Here is a 16577-nt window from a genome sequence, read left to right as displayed (position 1 = left end):
GCATTGGTGCAAGCCCTTGAGCAAAACTCCCAAAAGGATTTGGAGCAAGTCTAGTATACTTGAGTAAATTTCAAATTCAATTGTTTGACGCCAAAGCAATACTTGAACGATCATGTACAGGCAGGGTTCAGTCATGGTGAGAACCCTGGCGCACTTCTGGTGTGTATCGATAGGATTTCAAATACTTTGACAGCACTTTCTGTCGCTCAGCGCACACAATCCCTGATTTTTCAGGGTCAAGCTCATGATGGTTATTCCGTGCTGGCAGAGTCACCATGATTCAGATATTCGAGTAGAGACTGAGAGTATTGGATTCGTCTGGTGGTGTTGTATCCCGAAAACAGTTGGTGAGACAAACATAGATGGTAATACAAAGGAGACGGGGAATCGCGCTAGCTTACCAGCGATTCACGTATTTTGAGGACTGGAATGCTTCTCTCGTCCGACACAAAGGGTGCGGTCTTGGTCAAGCCTTTGTCTTAGTTTCCAGTTGCCAAGCCCTTAGGCTTACCCAAGGAGGTTTGCCGCAATCATAACACTCTCAAAATACTCTCTTTGTAATTCGTGCTAGCAGAGAAGTTTATGACCAAGGTTTTGTTGGCTGGAGAAATTGCATCATCGAGTTGTGTCTTGCAAGCCATTCTGGTCTCGCTGAAAAGACCACCGGAGGCGATCAAACCTCGAGGAACAAAGAACCTTTCTTTTGCCCCATGATGCTCTCATGACCCCACCAAGATATGTGCTGAGCTTTGACAGACTTGGTCGAGTCGAATGCAGTAACCAAGTTGACAAAGAATGTACCGAGACACTTGAAGGAAGACAATTTACTAGCGGATTGGTCGATTCGACACTTGTGAACAGACATCAAACAAACTCGAGCTCGGGACAAGATCCTGCTTGCATCTTGAAATGGTGATTGCAATGCCATGTCTGTCTCTTCGGCAGGTCCGACAAGATGAGAGTTACAGTCACTTTATGGTCCAGAACTGTACGGTAAAAGGCGCCTCCTAGGGTCCTTTGTTTGTCCCGACTTTGGGTTGATGACGCTCGGTTCAAATCGACCGAGCATAGTGAGTATCATGGCAACCGCGATGGTTGTCTGATTGAAAACGGATGTCACTGAGCACTGCCCAGCAATCCAGAACAGGGTCCTCAAAGCGTTGCTGCGATGCGTGCGCAACACCGCGGGGTTTGCTTGATAGGGAAGCCCTATGCACTCTTCCTAGTCAGCTGTCTTTCGGTCGAGCCGGGCCTTCAGTAATGGAAGACAATTAAGTTGTATCTTGGAAAAGGGGTATCATAAATAGATTACAAAAGATTAATGCAACTGGGCGGATGGATATACCAATCTTTTCAGTTGTACCAGCCTCGTGCCCCAGGTCGTTGTACTGGCTCGTCCCTGTGGGGTATCATGCTCTTTGTAATACTAAAGGCTTTGACGACATCTTTCCAGGATGCCTCATCCAGGGAGATGACAGCCTGGTGACGTGTGGCTTTGCCTTTTTCCACTGCTTCCGCATCATCCTGGTCAATCGTTGCTGAAAGAGGTGTTAGCATCACTCTTGAAGTTTACCAGAAGGCGGGTCAACTTACCAATGGATGGGAGCCCGTCGTCATCGAACTCCAAGGCTATCTTTCCATCGCGGATGAGGAAGCTAATGTAAAACAGGTTCTCGACTGTTTGTGAGAAAGAGTGTGGGTTCACGGCGAACCGGAGAAGATCGATACCGCCCGTATCGCGGACGCCGAAGCGCGAGTAGAACGGCCGCAACGCGTCAGGGTCCTCCCGTAGTTCTGGGGGCAGCTCTCTATTCACCGCCTGCTCAACCGCCTCTTGTGCGGATGCCTGTCCTTCTTCCAGCTGCCGTAGAATCCTGCCGCACATAGCAGACAGGTCACTCTTCTCGGCACCACGCATGGCATCGGGGTCCAGCACTTCTGGTCTAACTTCTTGCAGGTTTGCAACTCGTAGAGGTGCCGTCCTTTTGCCGATCTTTCTGACCTTGCGCTCGACCGAAAGAGGGCCGAGGAGGTGGTTCGGAACGGCCGGACGACGGATGTGTGGTATCGCAGCGTACTTGCCAAAGTGCGCCCAGTCGAGCATGTCACCGCTATCTCCCACCTCATCGTCATCCTCTGCAATAGTCGTGGGCGCAGCCCTGCCCCTGCCCATTCCTCGGCGCTGGTGCTGGGTATGTGACAGCTCGACATGGTCATCATTCACGATCCCCCCGCCGTGCTTCATGTAAGTAATGCACTTCGACACGAACTCGTCGACATCGATGCCGTTTACCGCGCTGCCAGCGGTGACTTTGACGGAGCGACGATATGCAAGCTCCGAAATACGCACCAAGAAGCGTGAATCAATTTGGGCCTCCGAGGTCTGCTTGGTCATGCGAATCCAGTCATCTGATTTCTTCAGCTTGTCGACAAAGACTCGTCCATCTGCGGCGAGAAGCTCATCTTGTTCTTCGGTTGTTTGCTTTTCGAGCTCGCGCATGCCACGCTGGATCTGTCGTCGCTCGTCTATCGACTGGTCGGGATCGAAATGCTCGAGGTCCGCCATTTTGGCGTTATTCAGGCAGGCCTGTTGATGAGTCTAGTATTTGTGGTCGTCCCAAGTGGTAAAAGTAGATCCTAAGCTCTATAATCGTAGTTGTGGTGTGCTTGATTGCCCGGTTTTTTCTCGATGCCACTCCTAAGACGAGCTGTACAGCCTTTTGCAGCTTTCAAGATTCGGAAAATAGCAGAGCGCATTCACTATAAAGTATTCTTAACGTCTTTCATTTCCACAAATTTTCTCTGTCTGTCTGTCTGTCTGTCTGTCTGTGTGTTCGCTTGGTAAATGTGGCTGATTCGTACGTTGGTGATGGTGATATAATGCAGGAGGGGAAAAGTCGCGTTGAAAACGCGCCCAACGCTTCACACTTTCGTGTCGGCGGAACCCCATCAGTGTTCTCACTTTAGTGGAGTCACAGCCCACAGTGCGTCTGCGTCATGAAGAGCCAAGGCCCGGGGTAGTAATGCAGCTCACCCAACCCCACTGGGTGGGGTCAGCCAAACAGGTACAGTAGCTGGAGCTCAAGCTTGACCTTCGATGTCGCTAACTCAGCTTAGACTTCTCCCGTGACCGCATCGCAACGTGATGCATGGCTGAATGACTGACTGATTGTAGCCAGCCCATCAATAGTGAATTTTCAATCCCATGCCATGGCTCGATAGTATCGGGGGTCCCATTTACAACTCAAGTCTGGCGCAATGAGAGAGACGGAGCCATTCTCGTTTGGAAGCTCCGACGCGCTCGACTTCCCCATCAGCGTGCGCATCATCAATCTCGAGGGCGACGAGATTCCATACCACTTCTCGACGCTGTTGCAGCACCCCGAACTGCGCCATGTCGGCTCCAACATGAGCCCAAACTCGGACCTCTACGTCACGGTTCAAGTCTGGGCCGGGTCCAAGCCGTTGACGGTACCGGTGCAGACGGCATACAAGGCCTTCAAAACCGAGCGCCGTTGGAACGAATGGCTGACTTTGCCCATCAAATACTGCGACGTTCCTCTGAATGCGCACCTCGCCATTACTATCTGGGATCTTTCACCGCAGCCTGGAGAGGGAGAGAGAGATCAGGCCCAGGGCCACGCGGTACCGTTTGGTGGTACGACGTTGCCGCTGTTTGATGGTGATAATCAGGCACAGAAGGGCAGGCAAAAGTGTCATGTGCACAGACACAAACTTGCCGACGGGTGCGATGACACCAAAACCCCGGCGATTTTACTCAAGAGGAGGAATGACCCTAGACGCAAGGATTCCGTTGTCGTCGACGAGGATGCAGAGGAGTTGGAGCGGATGGAGAAACTGTTCAAGAAGCACGAAATGGGCGAGATACCACGCGTTGAGTGGCTTGACCAGCTGGTATTTCGAGGGTTCGAGAAACGTGGGATCCAGACGGCCAGGTCATCTCTGAAAACCCTGCAAAGGCAGAGAGCCCTTCAAAAAGCAAACGGCGACGATTCCGGGTCGGGCCAGGAAGAGGAAAGAGCGTCTTTATTCAAGCTGAACATTGAACTGCCTCGGTTTGACTTTCCCGTAGTCTTTGCCGACCATGGATATCCACCACCTCCAATCTCTTCTCTCCAGCACATGTCGGCATCGCAATCAAGCGTCGCGCTCAAGCCTCCTCCAGAGGTTCTCTACGGTCCTGGTATCAACAGTCCTGGAGAACCTGCCGGTCTTGGCACAAGGCTGGTGCGTGTATATGATCCAGAGGTGGGCGCCAAAGACAACCCAGCAGAGAGTAAACACCGCAGGTTGGTCCGTGGTCAGCACCGCCATGGCGTGATGGATAAGGATCTGAAGCCGAACCCGAAGACCCGCGATGAACTCAACAATATACTTTCATACTCGCCTACACATCCACTGACGCCAGACGAGCGCGACCTTGTCTGGAAGTTCCGTTACCATCTCAGCCGCGACAAGAGGGCTTTGACCAAGTTTGTCAAGTCGGTAAGCTGGCAAGACCAGAGCGAATCCCGACAGGCGGTGCAGGTGTTGGCCAAGTGGACCGAGATCGATGTCGACGATGCTCTTGAACTGCTTGGTCCGACGTTTGAGTACCCTGCAGTAAGGGCGTATGCGGTCGATCGGCTTCGTAAAGCTGATGACGGAGAGTTACTACTTTACCTTCTACAGCTGGTGCAGGCCTTGAAGTTTGAGCATATTCCTACTATCGATCGCGGTCATCGAGAGGCAGCCGAGGCGGGTGGGGTGGCAGCGGCACAGGATTCATCTCTTGCCCGCTTTTTGATCGCGAGAGCCAGTCAGAATTTCATGCTGGGCAATTACTTCTACTGGTATCTCATGGTGGAATGCGACGATCTGAGTCAAGATCAGCTACCAGAGTATAGGACTATCTACCGCAAGGTTGCCTATGACTTCATGACGGAATTAGTCGCCCGTCCTGGCGGCGCGGATACCCGCAAGACCCTGCTTAGGCAGGCAGAATGGATAGCCATACTGTCCAAGATCTCAGCAGAGATCAAGGAGGCAAACGAGTCAATCGCACGAAGAACAGATAGGGTGAAGCACCTTCTCGCTGATCCCAAGAATGAGCTGATCACCATAAACCCACCGCTGCCGTTGCCTCTCGACCCATCCCAGAAAATCGTCGGTGTCGTCCCCGATGAGAGCACCGTGTTCAAATCTTCACTACATCCCATCAAAGTCACCTTCAAGACGGATACTGGACAAAAGTACCCAATACTCTTCAAGACGGGTGATGATCTACGACAAGACCAGCTTGTCGTGCAAATCATCACGTTGATGGACCAGCTGTTGCAAAAGGAGAATCTAGACCTGAAGTTATCTCCTTACAAGATCTTGGCAACAAGCACAAGCGCCGGTCTCACGCAATTCGTCGCATCCCAGAGCTTCCAGACCATAGCGAACCGGTTCAGCCGATCCAACGTTCCCCCGGCACTTGCGTACCTGAGGCACCACAACCCAGACGACGCGGCGCCGCTCGGGGTGCGCAAGGAGGCTCACGACATGTTTGTCCGGTCATGCGCAGGGTACTGTGTCATCACGTATATCCTGGGAGTCGGCGACCGCCACTTGGACAACCTTCTGCTCGCGCCGGACGGACACTTCTTCCACGCTGATTTTGGTTTCATCCTCGGGCGGGACCCGAAACCATTCGCACCAGCGATGAAGCTTTCGCGTGAGATGGTGGACGCTATGGGTGGAGCAGGCTCCGACGGCTACCGAGCCTTTAAGCAGTATTGTTTCCTGGCATTTTCGGCACTTCGCAAGTCGAGCAACCTGATTCTTAACCTTTTCAGCCTCATGGTGGATGCAAACATACCCGACATCAAGCTCGAGCCGGACAAGGCCGTCATCAAGGTCAAAGACCGGTTCCACCTGGACATGAACGAAGAAGAGGCGCTAAGGTTGTTTGAGCGTATCATCGACGATAACTTGAATGCGTTCGTGCCGATCGTCATTGACAGGCTGCATGAATTTGTGCAGGCGTTTAGGGCTTGATTTCTTTCATCGTTGCTGCCCTTTTTGGAAATACGCAGCCTCCCATGTTTCCCGTGGATCAAATGAGTTGCTGCTGATGATTGAAGCAGTGAGGATTATGTTGATTTGTTTGCGCTTCGATTATATGGGATTTTTACTCTTGTGAAACGTGAAATCTACTCAAGAGAATACGTTGTTGACGACAGTGGGACCAATTATGATAGCCAGATTCTGAGGTCCTTGAATGAATAGATTATCTAGACTTACGAGTAAGTGGCGGCCTTTGTAGAAAACCGCTTTTACAAGTAGTGAACATAAAGCCTATATGTCGCACCTGCCTTAGCTTCGGAGAGGGGTATAAAAGTCTTCCCCACCATGGCACATTACATATTAAAATCGAAGCCTGAAATAGAACACAACATCAATACCACAGCTTTTTAGCCCATAAACACGGCGATCCGGGCACATCTGATGCCCGGCAAGCCGGGTTTCGGAGGTGCTAACAGCCCTCAAGTCCGTCGCGCAGAGCAAAACTCCGCAGCCAAGAAAAAGCGGAAGGAGCCCGGAATTTTACGCCCGCAATATTTCCGTTGAGAAAATATGGCGGGTGTCGCCGTCGCCCGGAGGATATTCTGGTTCGGCCTTTTTATTATTTTTCATTCCTATCTTGGGAAACTATGCACTTACGGGATACTTAAGGTCCAAAACGTTGTAACAAACCACTGGCTGGACCAAACTTTTTTTTTTTTTTTTTGGAATTATTCTTGTTCTCGCATTTTAAACGGACTCCGGAAATTTACTAATGGGCCGACAAATTTACCATAATTATAATTGCAAAATAATAAATTATATTTTGTCGATACGAATCGCAGCTAGAACCCTGTTTGGCTACTCGGACGGCTGTTTACCCGAGACCCCGATAAGACCGCAAGATGTGCCCGGCAAGCCGGGTTTCGGAGGTGCTAACAGCCCTCAAGTCCGTCGCGCAAAACAAAACTCCGCAGCCAAAAAAAAAACGGAAAAAGCCCGGAATTTTACGCCCGCAATATTTCCGTTGAAAAAATATGGCGGGTGTCGCCGTCGCCCGGAGGATGTTCTGGTTCGGCCTTTTTATTGTTTTTCATTCCTATTTTGGGAAATTATGCATTTACGGGATATTTAAGGTCCAAAACGTTATAGCAAACCATTGGCTGGACCAAACTTTTTTTTTTTTTTTTTTTTTTTTTGGAATTGTTCTTGTTCTCGCATTCTAAACGGACTCCGGAGATTTACTAATGGGCCGACAAATTTACCATGATTATGATTGCAAAATGATAAATTATACTTTGTCGATACGAATCGCAGCTAGAACCCTGTTTGGCTACTCGGACGGCTGTCTACCCGAGACCCCGATGAGACCGCAGATACCATTCGCCATAGGGCAGCTTGCTTTCGGTCCAAAGCATCAGGTCGAGTCGGTCGGATGCTGCGGGGAGATCTAGAAATCTGGCACCGGCAAGGTTAGTTCCTTGGTGAGAGGGGTAAACATATGCATCCGCGGTTGATATGCAATACAGGGTCGCAGCCTTGCATCATTTTGCTCATAAAGACCAGATGACAGTCGCACCACGCGCAGCCTGATCTTTCCGGACTACATTACTTTCTCTTTTGGCTGTATTCTCCTGAGCTTTCTGTTGCAAAACTTGACTACTTTCAGATTATTGGTGCATAGCTGTTGCGAAATTAAGACAACAATGACGGACGAAATCAGGCCCTTCAAGGTGAGTTGAAGTGCCGGTGGGAAGTTCAGGGATCACTCCAACCGCGGAACATCATGGTGGAACTTCCGGAGGCGGGCAAGATGTGTAAATCATCTTAGTGGTAGGCACACCCGATCAAGTTCCCGAGAGCTGAAAATCAGGCAAAAAACACTCCCAGATAAAAATATCGGACGAGGAGCTGGACAACCTCAACAAGAGGCTCGACCTGGCCCGTATCCCCGACAACATAGACGACGTAGAATGGGACGAGGAAAACGGCGTGACGGTGGACTTCATCCGCCGCACCGTCTCGCACTGGCGCAATGGGTACTCGTGGCGGGAACACGAGGCCAAGCTCAACGAGATGCCGCAGTTCAAGACCACCATCAAGCTCTCCGCCACCAACAAGGCCGGGCAGACCTTTGACCCGGTCGAGGTGCACTTTGCGCACGTCAAGGCCACCCAGAAGCCCGCCAGCGGCGGCCCCGCCATCCCGCTCATCTTCATCCACGGCTGGCCCGGCAACTTTGCCGAGGTGCAAAAGGCGCTGCCGGCCCTGAACGCGGCCGGGTTCGATGTTGTGGCCCCGAGCCTCATGGGCTACGGCTGGAGCAGCCTGCCCAGGCAGGCCGGGTTCAACATGTTTCACCACGCCGACGTCTTTCATCACCTGATGGTGAGGCTGGGTTATGACCGCTACGTGGTGCAGGGAGGGGACTGGGGTGCCATCGTGTCGAGGGCTCTCTTGATGCAGCATCCTGAGCATGCCGTTGCTTTGCACGTGAACATGGTCTGTGTTTTTTTTTCTTTTTTTTTTTCTCTCGGTCTGGCCACCAGAGAGTGAGAAAGCAAGAGTTACTGACTGGTTGCGACGGTTTGAACAACCCTCGACATATCCAAAATAGCCCTATGTAACCTCTTCTGAACTGTCGCCTGAAGAATCGGCAAATCTCACCGAGGCCGAGCTGGCAGCGGTCGAGCGCTTTCAATGGTACAAAGACTACGAGCAGGCATACACAGCTGTACAAGCTACCAAACCGCGCACCTTTGGGTTTGCTCTGGTAAGATGAGCTTGTGTCTTTTTTAACTCTTGGTTTGAGAATGTTTATCATTCCCGTTTTGCTGACAGCTCTTTTTGTCTTTTGTTCTTGACAGCACGATTCTCCTGTAGCCATGTGAGTGGTAGTACCTTTTCTTTTTTTCCCACGGCGAGCAAAACGCCTTTCCCTGCAGGTTATACTGACAAAAGAAACACCCGCATCTACACAAGGCTTTCCTGGATGGCGGACAAGATGAACCTCTGGTCGGATCTGGAAAACCTCCCCGGCGGCGGCTACACGACCGACGAATACATTACCTGGACGCTGCTGCATTACTTCCCCGGTCCGACGACCGCCATACAGATGTACCGCGCAAACTTTGGCGAACAAATGAAGCAACACGTTGCCGAACCTGCCGCCAAACTATTGGCTAGGAACCGCGTTGACAACCCCGTCGGCGTGTCCCATTTCCCAAAAGAGGTATGTCAGGTCCTCCTTTTTATTGCCCTTGTTCTCATCGTGGTTACGAAATCCAAATCACGCAAATCAGGGAACAAAAGCTGACCGTTTCGTGTAACTAACTCCCCATGATTTTCAGATTGCCGTCTCGCCAAGGGTCTTGTTCGAGAAGGAAAACAACGTCGTTTTCTGGCGCGAGCAACAGAAGGGTGGCCACTTCGCGGCGCACGAGCAGCCCGAGGTGTTCGCCAAGGATGTTATTGAGTTTTTGACTGGACAGTGGAAGTCATTCCAAGCCAATCTCTGATTTGGTACCTGAAGTGTGTAGGGGAGTTTTCCTCGCCACTGGTCCTTTGTTTGTTGTGATCTCGAGTCCCCGAGTCCAAGACAATCAGCATTGGATTTTTTTAAAATTCTGTCACATGTAGGCGTAGACGATAGCGCCGCTTTAGTAAAAGCCCAAGCCTCCTTGTTACGCAATTATCATTGCTTCCCTTTCGCACCCGCATACCGTCAGCCCCGCAGGGCTAGCAAAGGCCCTGTTCTATTTTGAGGATTGCCACTGCCTAGCTGCATATCGTTGCGTGAAATGCGACCAGTTGTGGTCCGACTGGGCGAAAGCTTGACAATTAGACTAGTTCATCCAGGGCTGAGAGTGCCTACATGAGGCTGCATGCATTGGGCGTCTTTGTGGACATGCAAATGGCCGAAAACGTATGAGACTGAAGAGAGGCGGGTAAAGTTGCAGGACATGGTACAAAGTACTCCTGGAGAGTCGTTACTCGATGGTTCACCTGCGCCACTGCCGTTGAACTTTGGCGTTTCCTCTTGGCAGAAGCAAAACGAAGTGACAGCATAGTCCGTACCGAGTACCTTGACGATGCGCCACACAGTTTTTACGAAAAAAAAGCGCAGTCTTTTGACTCAGGCTTGTCAGAATGTATGAGCAAACGCAAGCTTCTACGTCAACCTCTGGCATTCCCAGCCCGCACTTGGACCATGCCACGTCATGACAAGTCCGGTAACGAGAACAGTATACTGTACTATATAGAGATAAAACAAATTTATACTACGTGTATACGTGGTAGACACACTCGCCACAAGTCTAGTGCCGGTATCGCAGCCATGTATCGCAGAAAGCCCCAGAAATGCACAGCCTCACCGCGGCCTGGCTAGAAAAGGCATTTCGCACCGGCGATCGTCTACCTCATTCCGAGTCAAATGCGGCCTCCAGGTTGGAAAGACGGACTCGGACGTATTGATGGGGCATCTGCCTAAATAGTAGGTATGAGCGAGATGCTTTGCGAGGGCGAAAATCATAACCCGTACAAGCTGAGCCTTGCTGGGGTACAGCCCGTTACCTGTATCTTGCGTGTGCATAAACTGCGCCGAGAGTAAACGGCGCTTCCGGGACAGTGCGGATAGCTGGTTCGCTCCCCAATTCGCGCTTGCGAAAACTGATCGAGCAAGCTTGTTGGAAAAAGACAGAAAAAAAAAAAGAAGCTTCATTAGAGGCTGCGCTAGACCCCGAGGTAAATGCCTTAAGAGGCAAAAACTGTGACTATGTGAAGGGGATGCGAAAGAGTTAGCAGTAGTGCTGTGACGCTGTAAGTTGTTGTATGTGTTAGATTGGGTCTTGTTTTGGAAAAGAACGAGATTTCGAGTTGGGTCCAGTCTCGACGCTACAGCGTAGTAGGTGTCTACCCGGTAGGTGGGCAGAATGCATGATAAACATAGGCGTTCCGAAGTCAAGGTCACAATTGAACCCACATGCGTGTGGACAACCAGGTATTTGCTACATGATTATCTCTCTCACGGACGTTTGGGCGAAATTTTTTTAATAAAACCGATTCGTGATTGGGTTTAATGAGTCGCTTGCCCATTTGACTTTTCGAAAGGACAGCCAAGATATGGGGAAACAGGAATGGGGAAAAAAAGGGAAACAGACGAACCCGCATCAAATCACCCGGTTTTACCCAGCTTATGAGTCTGGAGGTTGCGACTTCGTAATATCAAAATGGGAGGGATGCATAATCCTTGCTTGCAAAGGCATTCTTTGAACTTTGTGCTACCTGTTCGAACTCCCCCTAATTAATTGGCTGAACGTTGAAGAAGGTAGTCGAGGCAAGCACTTTTTGGCTTGCTTTGCCCGACTTGCTTCCATTGGCCTACTCGCCCGCCCCCTGTTCCCCGCACCAGTGGGGCCGAGAAGCGACTAGAAAACCTAATATGTGTGTTTATACCAGGTAGCAAGTCCCGCACGGTGCGGGAATCACATACATCCCGGAAGCAGACAAGGAAAAGCGGCGCCTCTTTCAATGCCCCATCGCATGGCCTACGATCCAATCCAATCAGCTGGTAAAATGCTGTTCCCAGCCGCCGCCCCGTGGCGTGTCTAGGCTACTCTAGCGATCCCGGAATCAGGCCAATGGGTGGTGTGGAGGGACAAGGAAAACAGCCACCCAGGATGGGAAAGTCAGTTGCAGCGTGAATACGACGCCAGTTGTCGTGCTGATCAGGGGTCTGGCCGGTGTTGTTGTCGGGCCACCGCAATGAGGTGGTCTTTTAATTTGTTCATGGTTGCTACTCTACCGGGGGTCATTAATAGAAAAGGCGTCGCTGTCTCCTCAATTTGGGATTCACGTCATTCTCCTTGCCTAACCAACAAGCTCTGTTTGTCTGCGTTTCTTTACAAACTCACATCTACATATCATTTTAATATATACAACTCACTTCATCACACTCGCTTTTCAACCACTCACCATTGAAAAACCAAACAAACAAACCAAAATGAAGTTCTCCATCATCCTCGCCGCCGCCGCCACGGCCGTCGTCGCTCAGGACCTCTCTTCCCTCCCCGCCTGCGCTGTCGACTGTCTGAGCAGCGCTATTGCCTCTTCCGGCTGCAACGGCACCGACGTCGCCTGCCAGTGTGGTGAGAAGAAGAAGGACATTGCCAACGTCGCTACTCCTTGCCTGCTCGCCAAGTGCACCGACCCTGGCGACCTCTCCAAGGCTGCCACCAACGGCGAGGCCCTGTGCAAGAACGTCCCCACCGCTGTTCCTACCTCCTCCAGCGCCGCCCCTACCACCACCCACGCCGGCAACTCTTCGGCCTCGGCCAGCACCACCATGCCCTCCATGTCGACTGGCGTCCCCAAGACCAACGGCACCTCTGCTGCCTCTCCCACCGCTTCCCCCACCAGCACCAGCGGCGGCAGCAGGAACCCCAGCGGCACCAGCGGCGGCTCTCCCTCTGCCACCACGCCTGCCGGCTCTGGCGCCTCCGCCGCCACTATCGGCGCTGCTGCTCTTCTTGGTCTTTTCGGTGCCGTCCTTGCTTTGTAAACAAGCTACGTTCTTTGCTTTCCGAGGTGCAGACTTATGAAGTGAACGGAGCTCGAAAATCAGTCGACGTTCTGGGACGACGGGATGAGACGAGATTGGATGGCGTTTCATTAAAGCTTTCAAGCTTTTGGTTCAAAGTTGGGACGACCATGCGCTAGTGATCTATCAAGCCTTTTTTTTTTTACTTATTCTACTGCAGCATAGCACGGTGTACCTAATATAATTTTGACGCGCCGAATCAGATACTCTTTTTTCTGTGTCAGCGACTCTGTAATGCTGGTCATAAATTTACATTTATTTGTCAATGAACTTTGTGTCAATGTCATCTCAACTGTGGTTCATTGGTCACCCGATGAAATAAAATTAAAAGTTCCACTCAGCTGTTGGTAGGTACCTGACAGTTTGGGATGGGGCCATATTGTACTCAATCGGATGCTCATCTTGATTGCCCCACTTGGTGCCTACCCCAAGCTGAAGGCGAGATCTTTGCCGTCCAATTACCGCCAATTTATCCTGAACTGGCAACCTAACCATCACGTCACGTATTCCACTACTCATCCATCACCAATTAACGCGTTGAATTGAGCACGCCTCTGCGATTCCAATTCATTTTCTTACAGCAAAGCTTGTTCTCTAGAAAATTTACATAATTATCAAACCTGCAGACAACTGACTGCTCAATCCCAAACAACAATGTCCGACATCGTGCCGCCGACCTCAGCCACCACCTCGGATCCCCCGCCCGCCCCGTCCTCCACAGCCGATGAGCCCAAGTACGGCGGCCACACGCGCTTCGAGATCGAGCTTGAGTTTGTGCAGGCCCTCGGCAACCCCATCTACCTGAACCACCTGGCCGTGAACAAGGTGCTCTCCCAACCCGCCTTCGTCGCCTACCTCGACTACCTGCAGTACTGGACCCGCCCGCCCTACGTCAAGTACCTGACCTATCCCGGACCTACACTGCGCAGTCTCAAGCTGCTGCAGCAGGAGAAGTTTAGGCAGGATATCATCATGCCGGAGCTGGTCAATGCGCTAGTCGAGCAGGGGATGCGGGCCGCCGTCGAGTGGCACATGGAGGACAAGAAGCCTTGAAAGACGCGGAAACGTTGGGAGTGTGTCACATCACTAGCAAAGGCCTCGGAGTTTTGAGATATAGGGACAGGAACTATTGGGATCATTGGGGGACGACAAAAGTTCGCCCAGCCCAGGGCGCAACAAATCTGCACACATCGAAAGCCACGATATTAAAGCCAGCCAAACGCCTCCGCTGCGAACGCCATTTCGCCGTAATTACCAGATCCGAAAGCAACGAGACCGCCATGCGGCTCTCCACCACTCCATCGCAAAAAGACCGAAAATACGAAAACAACCACAGGCCACGATCTGTCAGTTCTCACGCCATCTGTGGCCACAAGTCATGCACTACGAAGCCCCAAAAGGGCACCAAGTTAGCACATGCTTGAGACACCCGTCATGCGATGTCATGGTGGCGCTTTCTTTGTAATAGAAACTAAAGCGCACAGCCGAATAAAAATCATCAAAGGACACAACGAAACAAAACTCACCTTGTAAAAGCTCGTCATCGGCTCATCAGCACTGCGGATCTGGACCTGGAAGAAGGCGGCCTCCTCGCCGTCGCAGTTGTCGGCGGGGCACTGCACGCGACCCTTTTGCGCATTGTCCCACGCGCCGGGCCCGCCAAAGACGTCCTCGCGCTCCTTGCGCGCAAACTCCTTGCGGCTGAAGAGGGGCTCGTTGATGGCGAACTCGTACGGGCACGTTCGGCACTCAAGTCGGTTCTTCCCCGTCTCCATGGCCGAGACGGTTAGGACGTTGGCGCAGCTGGGGCAGACTTTTTTTTTGTGGGTAAGGGTGTTAGTCAGATGGATTTTGGAGGATGAAATCGTTTATTTTTGGGATGTCCTTACAGAGCAGCATCTTGGGAGTGTGGAAATTTGCAAATGGCTCACTTTCGAGTAGTATTTGGTGGAAGGTTTTCAAGCTTTTGGGAGACGATGAAAAGAGCAGCTCCGCGATCCCAAAGGCTGCCCCACCACTAGGTGACCCGAAGGCAGTGACACGATGTCACGTGGATCGGCACATGATACCCCAAATGCTCACCATGGCCATTTCACTGTCGGCTTTGATCTCGCTATACCTAATTTTTAGTCTGAACGGTTTGAAAACGAGGTAAATCCTGTGCGAAACTTCGGAACATTAGCCAAAATCATGTCGGCACGAAGCGTGTAAATGTTGACCTGGACTAGAATGACTTTGTCGTTGCACATTATCTTACACGCCGAGTCGGTGACAGCATTACACCCCTTTGCATGAGTACCTTGGAGGCTAGAGTACCACAACCGCAGCTTGAGCATACATCTCATGTTACCGACAGATACCAATAGCCTCAAGTCAGAACACCAAAGTAACATTCAAGGTTGACTCTTAACCACATGTCATGTGCTTGTACCGCAGAAAGCGTCTTGTCCACCAGTGAAAAAAGAAATCACGCAACAAGTCCCGCACATCTTTGCCATGCGATCTATGATTTGTATGCTTGGGTACTAGGTAGTTTCGTAGAATATTAACAAACCCAACAAAACCAGCAACTAAATAGCAACCACCCACTTCTCAACGAGCAAGCCCCAATCACCTAGACACCGGCGTCAACTTGACCATCAACGGGCCCTTTTTGTAGAACAATAATCCTCTGCTTGCTAGCCCAGTGCTCCTGCCCAGGGAGCAGCTGCACGTCTGAATATAAGATCGTCTTGGCCACGTTGAGCCGCATTTCGGTGTAGGTGAGCGTCTTGCCGACGCAATCCCTGGGCCCCGCCGCAAAAGACCTGTGGACCCTCATGCTGCCGTCGGCATAAGTCCTTGTGCGATGCGATGCGTTTCCCCGTCGCCTCGATGGCTAGTCGTCCATGTCGGTCTTGCTCATCATGAACAGCAGTAATGGTTTGAAAAAGGGGTACTGAGTGAAGATCTGCAGCTGTGACCCGGCGCAAATGGGCAGATAGTATCAGAGGTGAGGCAGGTGTATCCGTTGCGAACATCCGCGGGCTTGCTGTCTTTTGCTAGAGCCTTGAGTCGGTCTATCATCAGGTCGACTAGGACTTGATAATCGGCTCCTACTCCTTCAGGGCCGCGGCGCTGACGGCGGTGATTGTCTCTCTCGGCCGCGATGAGGTCGGCGCGTCGTCTCTGCCATGAAAGCTGTGCATCTTGTCGAATTCGGGCTGGTTGGGGCGGCGCATAGAAATATCGGACCAGCCGATGGAGCCGTCTACAGCAAGCCGGTCGGGGCTATGTGGATAATGGGTCCGTATTTTCATGAATCTCTCCCATGTCCTTCAGCAAAGTTCCCATAATGTTGTTGTAGTAAAGACGCGAGCAGTTTAATATGACGAACGACTATATCCTGGGAACGGGGACAGGGGATCAAAATACACTCTGTAGAGTATAAGAAGCAGGCGGTGCGCAATGAACTGTTTTGGCGGTTAATGAAGTGTCAACAGCCTCTGGAGCATGTACCACCGCTGAAGCCGATGGTCTAATAGAATGTGTAGTTTGGCAACTTCAGTTACGACCAAGAGTCAAAACGCCAGCACGGCTTGCGGCTTACCATCAAGAAATGTAATTGTTTCCATATTCGGTAAGCCAGACCTGTGCAATTACCAAAAGATTAAAAATGAACACACTCGCCGCTACTGGCCAAGAATTCTGGGATGAAGGGTGATCATGGCTTCACCCTTCTGGGCCTCGTAAGGTTTTTTGTAGCGGGCAAAGCAACCCATTGTCGTGACGAGGGTCTTTGGAATTTTCGACAAGCAGATAGCCCCTGTGTTTGCTGAAAGGCCATATATATCGGGTTTTAGTCACAGCTCCCATAAACAAGTTCTAGGAGATAAATTATGAGGTATGCGATGTAAGAGGCTTCATGGGTCTCCTTGTATTTCATATATCA

The 16577-nt window shown here is 51.2% G+C and overlaps 7 protein-coding genes across 8 annotated transcripts; 4 read left to right on the top strand and 3 right to left on the bottom strand.

The window, feature by feature from the left end:
* Nucleotides 1-273: 273 nt before the first annotated feature.
* MGG_03068 lies at nucleotides 274-2829 on the bottom strand. Of its 2 annotated transcripts, XM_003720560.1 has the most exons (3): nucleotides 1594-2829; nucleotides 1346-1538; nucleotides 274-1209 (listed from the first exon to the last, which is right to left on the bottom strand). In XM_003720560.1, exons 1-2 carry the CDS (start codon nucleotides 2564-2566, stop codon nucleotides 1354-1356), a joined length of 1158 nt encoding a protein of 385 aa, XP_003720608.1. In that variant the 5' UTR covers nucleotides 2567-2829; the 3' UTR covers nucleotides 274-1209; nucleotides 1346-1353. The 2 variants fall into 2 exon arrangements, with proteins under 2 accessions (XP_003720608.1, XP_003720607.1); XM_003720559.1 differs by lacking the exon at nucleotides 274-1209 and having other exon boundaries at nucleotides 1217-1538.
* A 296-nt stretch (nucleotides 2830-3125) lies between these two features.
* MGG_03069 (phosphatidylinositol 3-kinase catalytic subunit) lies at nucleotides 3126-6447 on the top strand. The gene has a single exon (XM_003720558.1). It carries the CDS (start codon nucleotides 3259-3261, stop codon nucleotides 6040-6042), a length of 2784 nt encoding a protein of 927 aa, XP_003720606.1. The 5' UTR covers nucleotides 3126-3258; the 3' UTR covers nucleotides 6043-6447.
* An 806-nt stretch (nucleotides 6448-7253) lies between these two features.
* MGG_03070 (epoxide hydrolase domain-containing protein) lies at nucleotides 7254-9813 on the top strand. Its single transcript, XM_003720557.1, has 6 exons — nucleotides 7254-7781; nucleotides 7939-8550; nucleotides 8666-8821; nucleotides 8916-8935; nucleotides 9031-9280; nucleotides 9399-9813. Exons 1-6 carry the CDS (start codon nucleotides 7755-7757, stop codon nucleotides 9564-9566), a joined length of 1233 nt encoding a protein of 410 aa, XP_003720605.1. The 5' UTR covers nucleotides 7254-7754; the 3' UTR covers nucleotides 9567-9813.
* Nucleotides 9814-11777: 1964 nt separating this feature from the next.
* On the top strand, nucleotides 11778-12916 carry MGG_12521 (uncharacterized protein). The gene has a single exon (XM_003720556.1). The coding sequence runs from the start codon at nucleotides 12050-12052 to the stop codon at nucleotides 12605-12607; it is 558 nt and encodes a 185-aa protein (XP_003720604.1). The 5' UTR covers nucleotides 11778-12049; the 3' UTR covers nucleotides 12608-12916.
* A 205-nt stretch (nucleotides 12917-13121) lies between these two features.
* Nucleotides 13122-15057, top strand: MGG_03071 (uncharacterized protein). The gene has a single exon (XM_003720554.1). The coding sequence runs from the start codon at nucleotides 13301-13303 to the stop codon at nucleotides 13697-13699; it is 399 nt and encodes a 132-aa protein (XP_003720602.1). The 5' UTR covers nucleotides 13122-13300; the 3' UTR covers nucleotides 13700-15057.
* Nucleotides 13712-14628, bottom strand: MGG_03072 (DNA-directed RNA polymerase III subunit RPC10). Its single transcript, XM_003720555.1, has 3 exons — nucleotides 14536-14628; nucleotides 14173-14459; nucleotides 13712-14029 (listed from the first exon to the last, which is right to left on the bottom strand). Exons 1-3 carry the CDS (start codon nucleotides 14543-14545, stop codon nucleotides 13994-13996), a joined length of 333 nt encoding a protein of 110 aa, XP_003720603.1. The 5' UTR covers nucleotides 14546-14628; the 3' UTR covers nucleotides 13712-13993.
* A 203-nt stretch (nucleotides 15058-15260) lies between the features above and the next one.
* On the bottom strand, nucleotides 15261-16126 carry MGG_12520 (uncharacterized protein; the record flags this gene model as incomplete). The annotated part of the gene is made up of 2 exons (XM_003720553.1): nucleotides 15746-16126; nucleotides 15261-15486 (listed from the first exon to the last, which is right to left on the bottom strand). Exons 1-2 carry the CDS (start codon nucleotides 15943-15945, stop codon nucleotides 15261-15263), a joined length of 426 nt encoding a protein of 141 aa, XP_003720601.1. The 5' UTR covers nucleotides 15946-16126.
* Nucleotides 16127-16577: the final 451 nt, after the last annotated feature.

The sequence above is a fragment of the Pyricularia oryzae genome, chromosome 7 (assembly GCF_000002495.2).
Source record: "Pyricularia oryzae 70-15 chromosome 7, whole genome shotgun sequence".
Taxonomy (NCBI): Eukaryota; Fungi; Ascomycota; class Sordariomycetes; order Magnaporthales; family Pyriculariaceae; genus Pyricularia; species Pyricularia oryzae.
The sequence above is the reverse complement of the archived record's forward strand: the minus strand, read 5'-3'. Positions and strand labels throughout refer to the sequence as shown.

Excerpts from the sequence above, each read along its gene's own strand:
- MGG_12521 (XM_003720556.1), top strand. The coding sequence starts at position 12,050 with ATGAAGTTCTCCATCATCCTCGCCGCCGCCGCCACGGCCGTCGTCGCT.
- MGG_03072 (XM_003720555.1), bottom strand. Across the intron at positions 14,030-14,172 it reads CGATGACGAGCTTTTACAAG|TGCATGACTTGTGGCCACAG; the intron begins GTGAGTTTTGTT and ends GGGGCTTCGTAG.
- MGG_03069 (XM_003720558.1), top strand. The coding sequence starts at position 3,259 with ATGAGAGAGACGGAGCCATTCTCGTTTGGAAGCTCCGACGCGCTCGAC.
- MGG_03068 (XM_003720560.1), bottom strand. The coding sequence starts at position 2,566 with ATGGCGGACCTCGAGCATTTCGATCCCGACCAGTCGATAGACGAGCGA. Across the intron at positions 1,539-1,593 it reads CGACGGGCTCCCATCCATTG|CAACGATTGACCAGGATGAT; the intron begins GTAAGTTGACCC and ends CACCTCTTTCAG.
- MGG_03070 (XM_003720557.1), top strand. The coding sequence starts at position 7,755 with ATGACGGACGAAATCAGGCCCTTCAAG. Across the intron at positions 8,551-8,665 it reads TTGCTTTGCACGTGAACATG|CCCTATGTAACCTCTTCTGA; the intron begins GTCTGTGTTTTT and ends TATCCAAAATAG. Across the intron at positions 8,822-8,915 it reads GCACCTTTGGGTTTGCTCTG|CACGATTCTCCTGTAGCCAT; the intron begins GTAAGATGAGCT and ends TGTTCTTGACAG.
- MGG_03071 (XM_003720554.1), top strand. The coding sequence starts at position 13,301 with ATGTCCGACATCGTGCCGCCGACCTCAGCCACCACCTCGGATCCCCCG.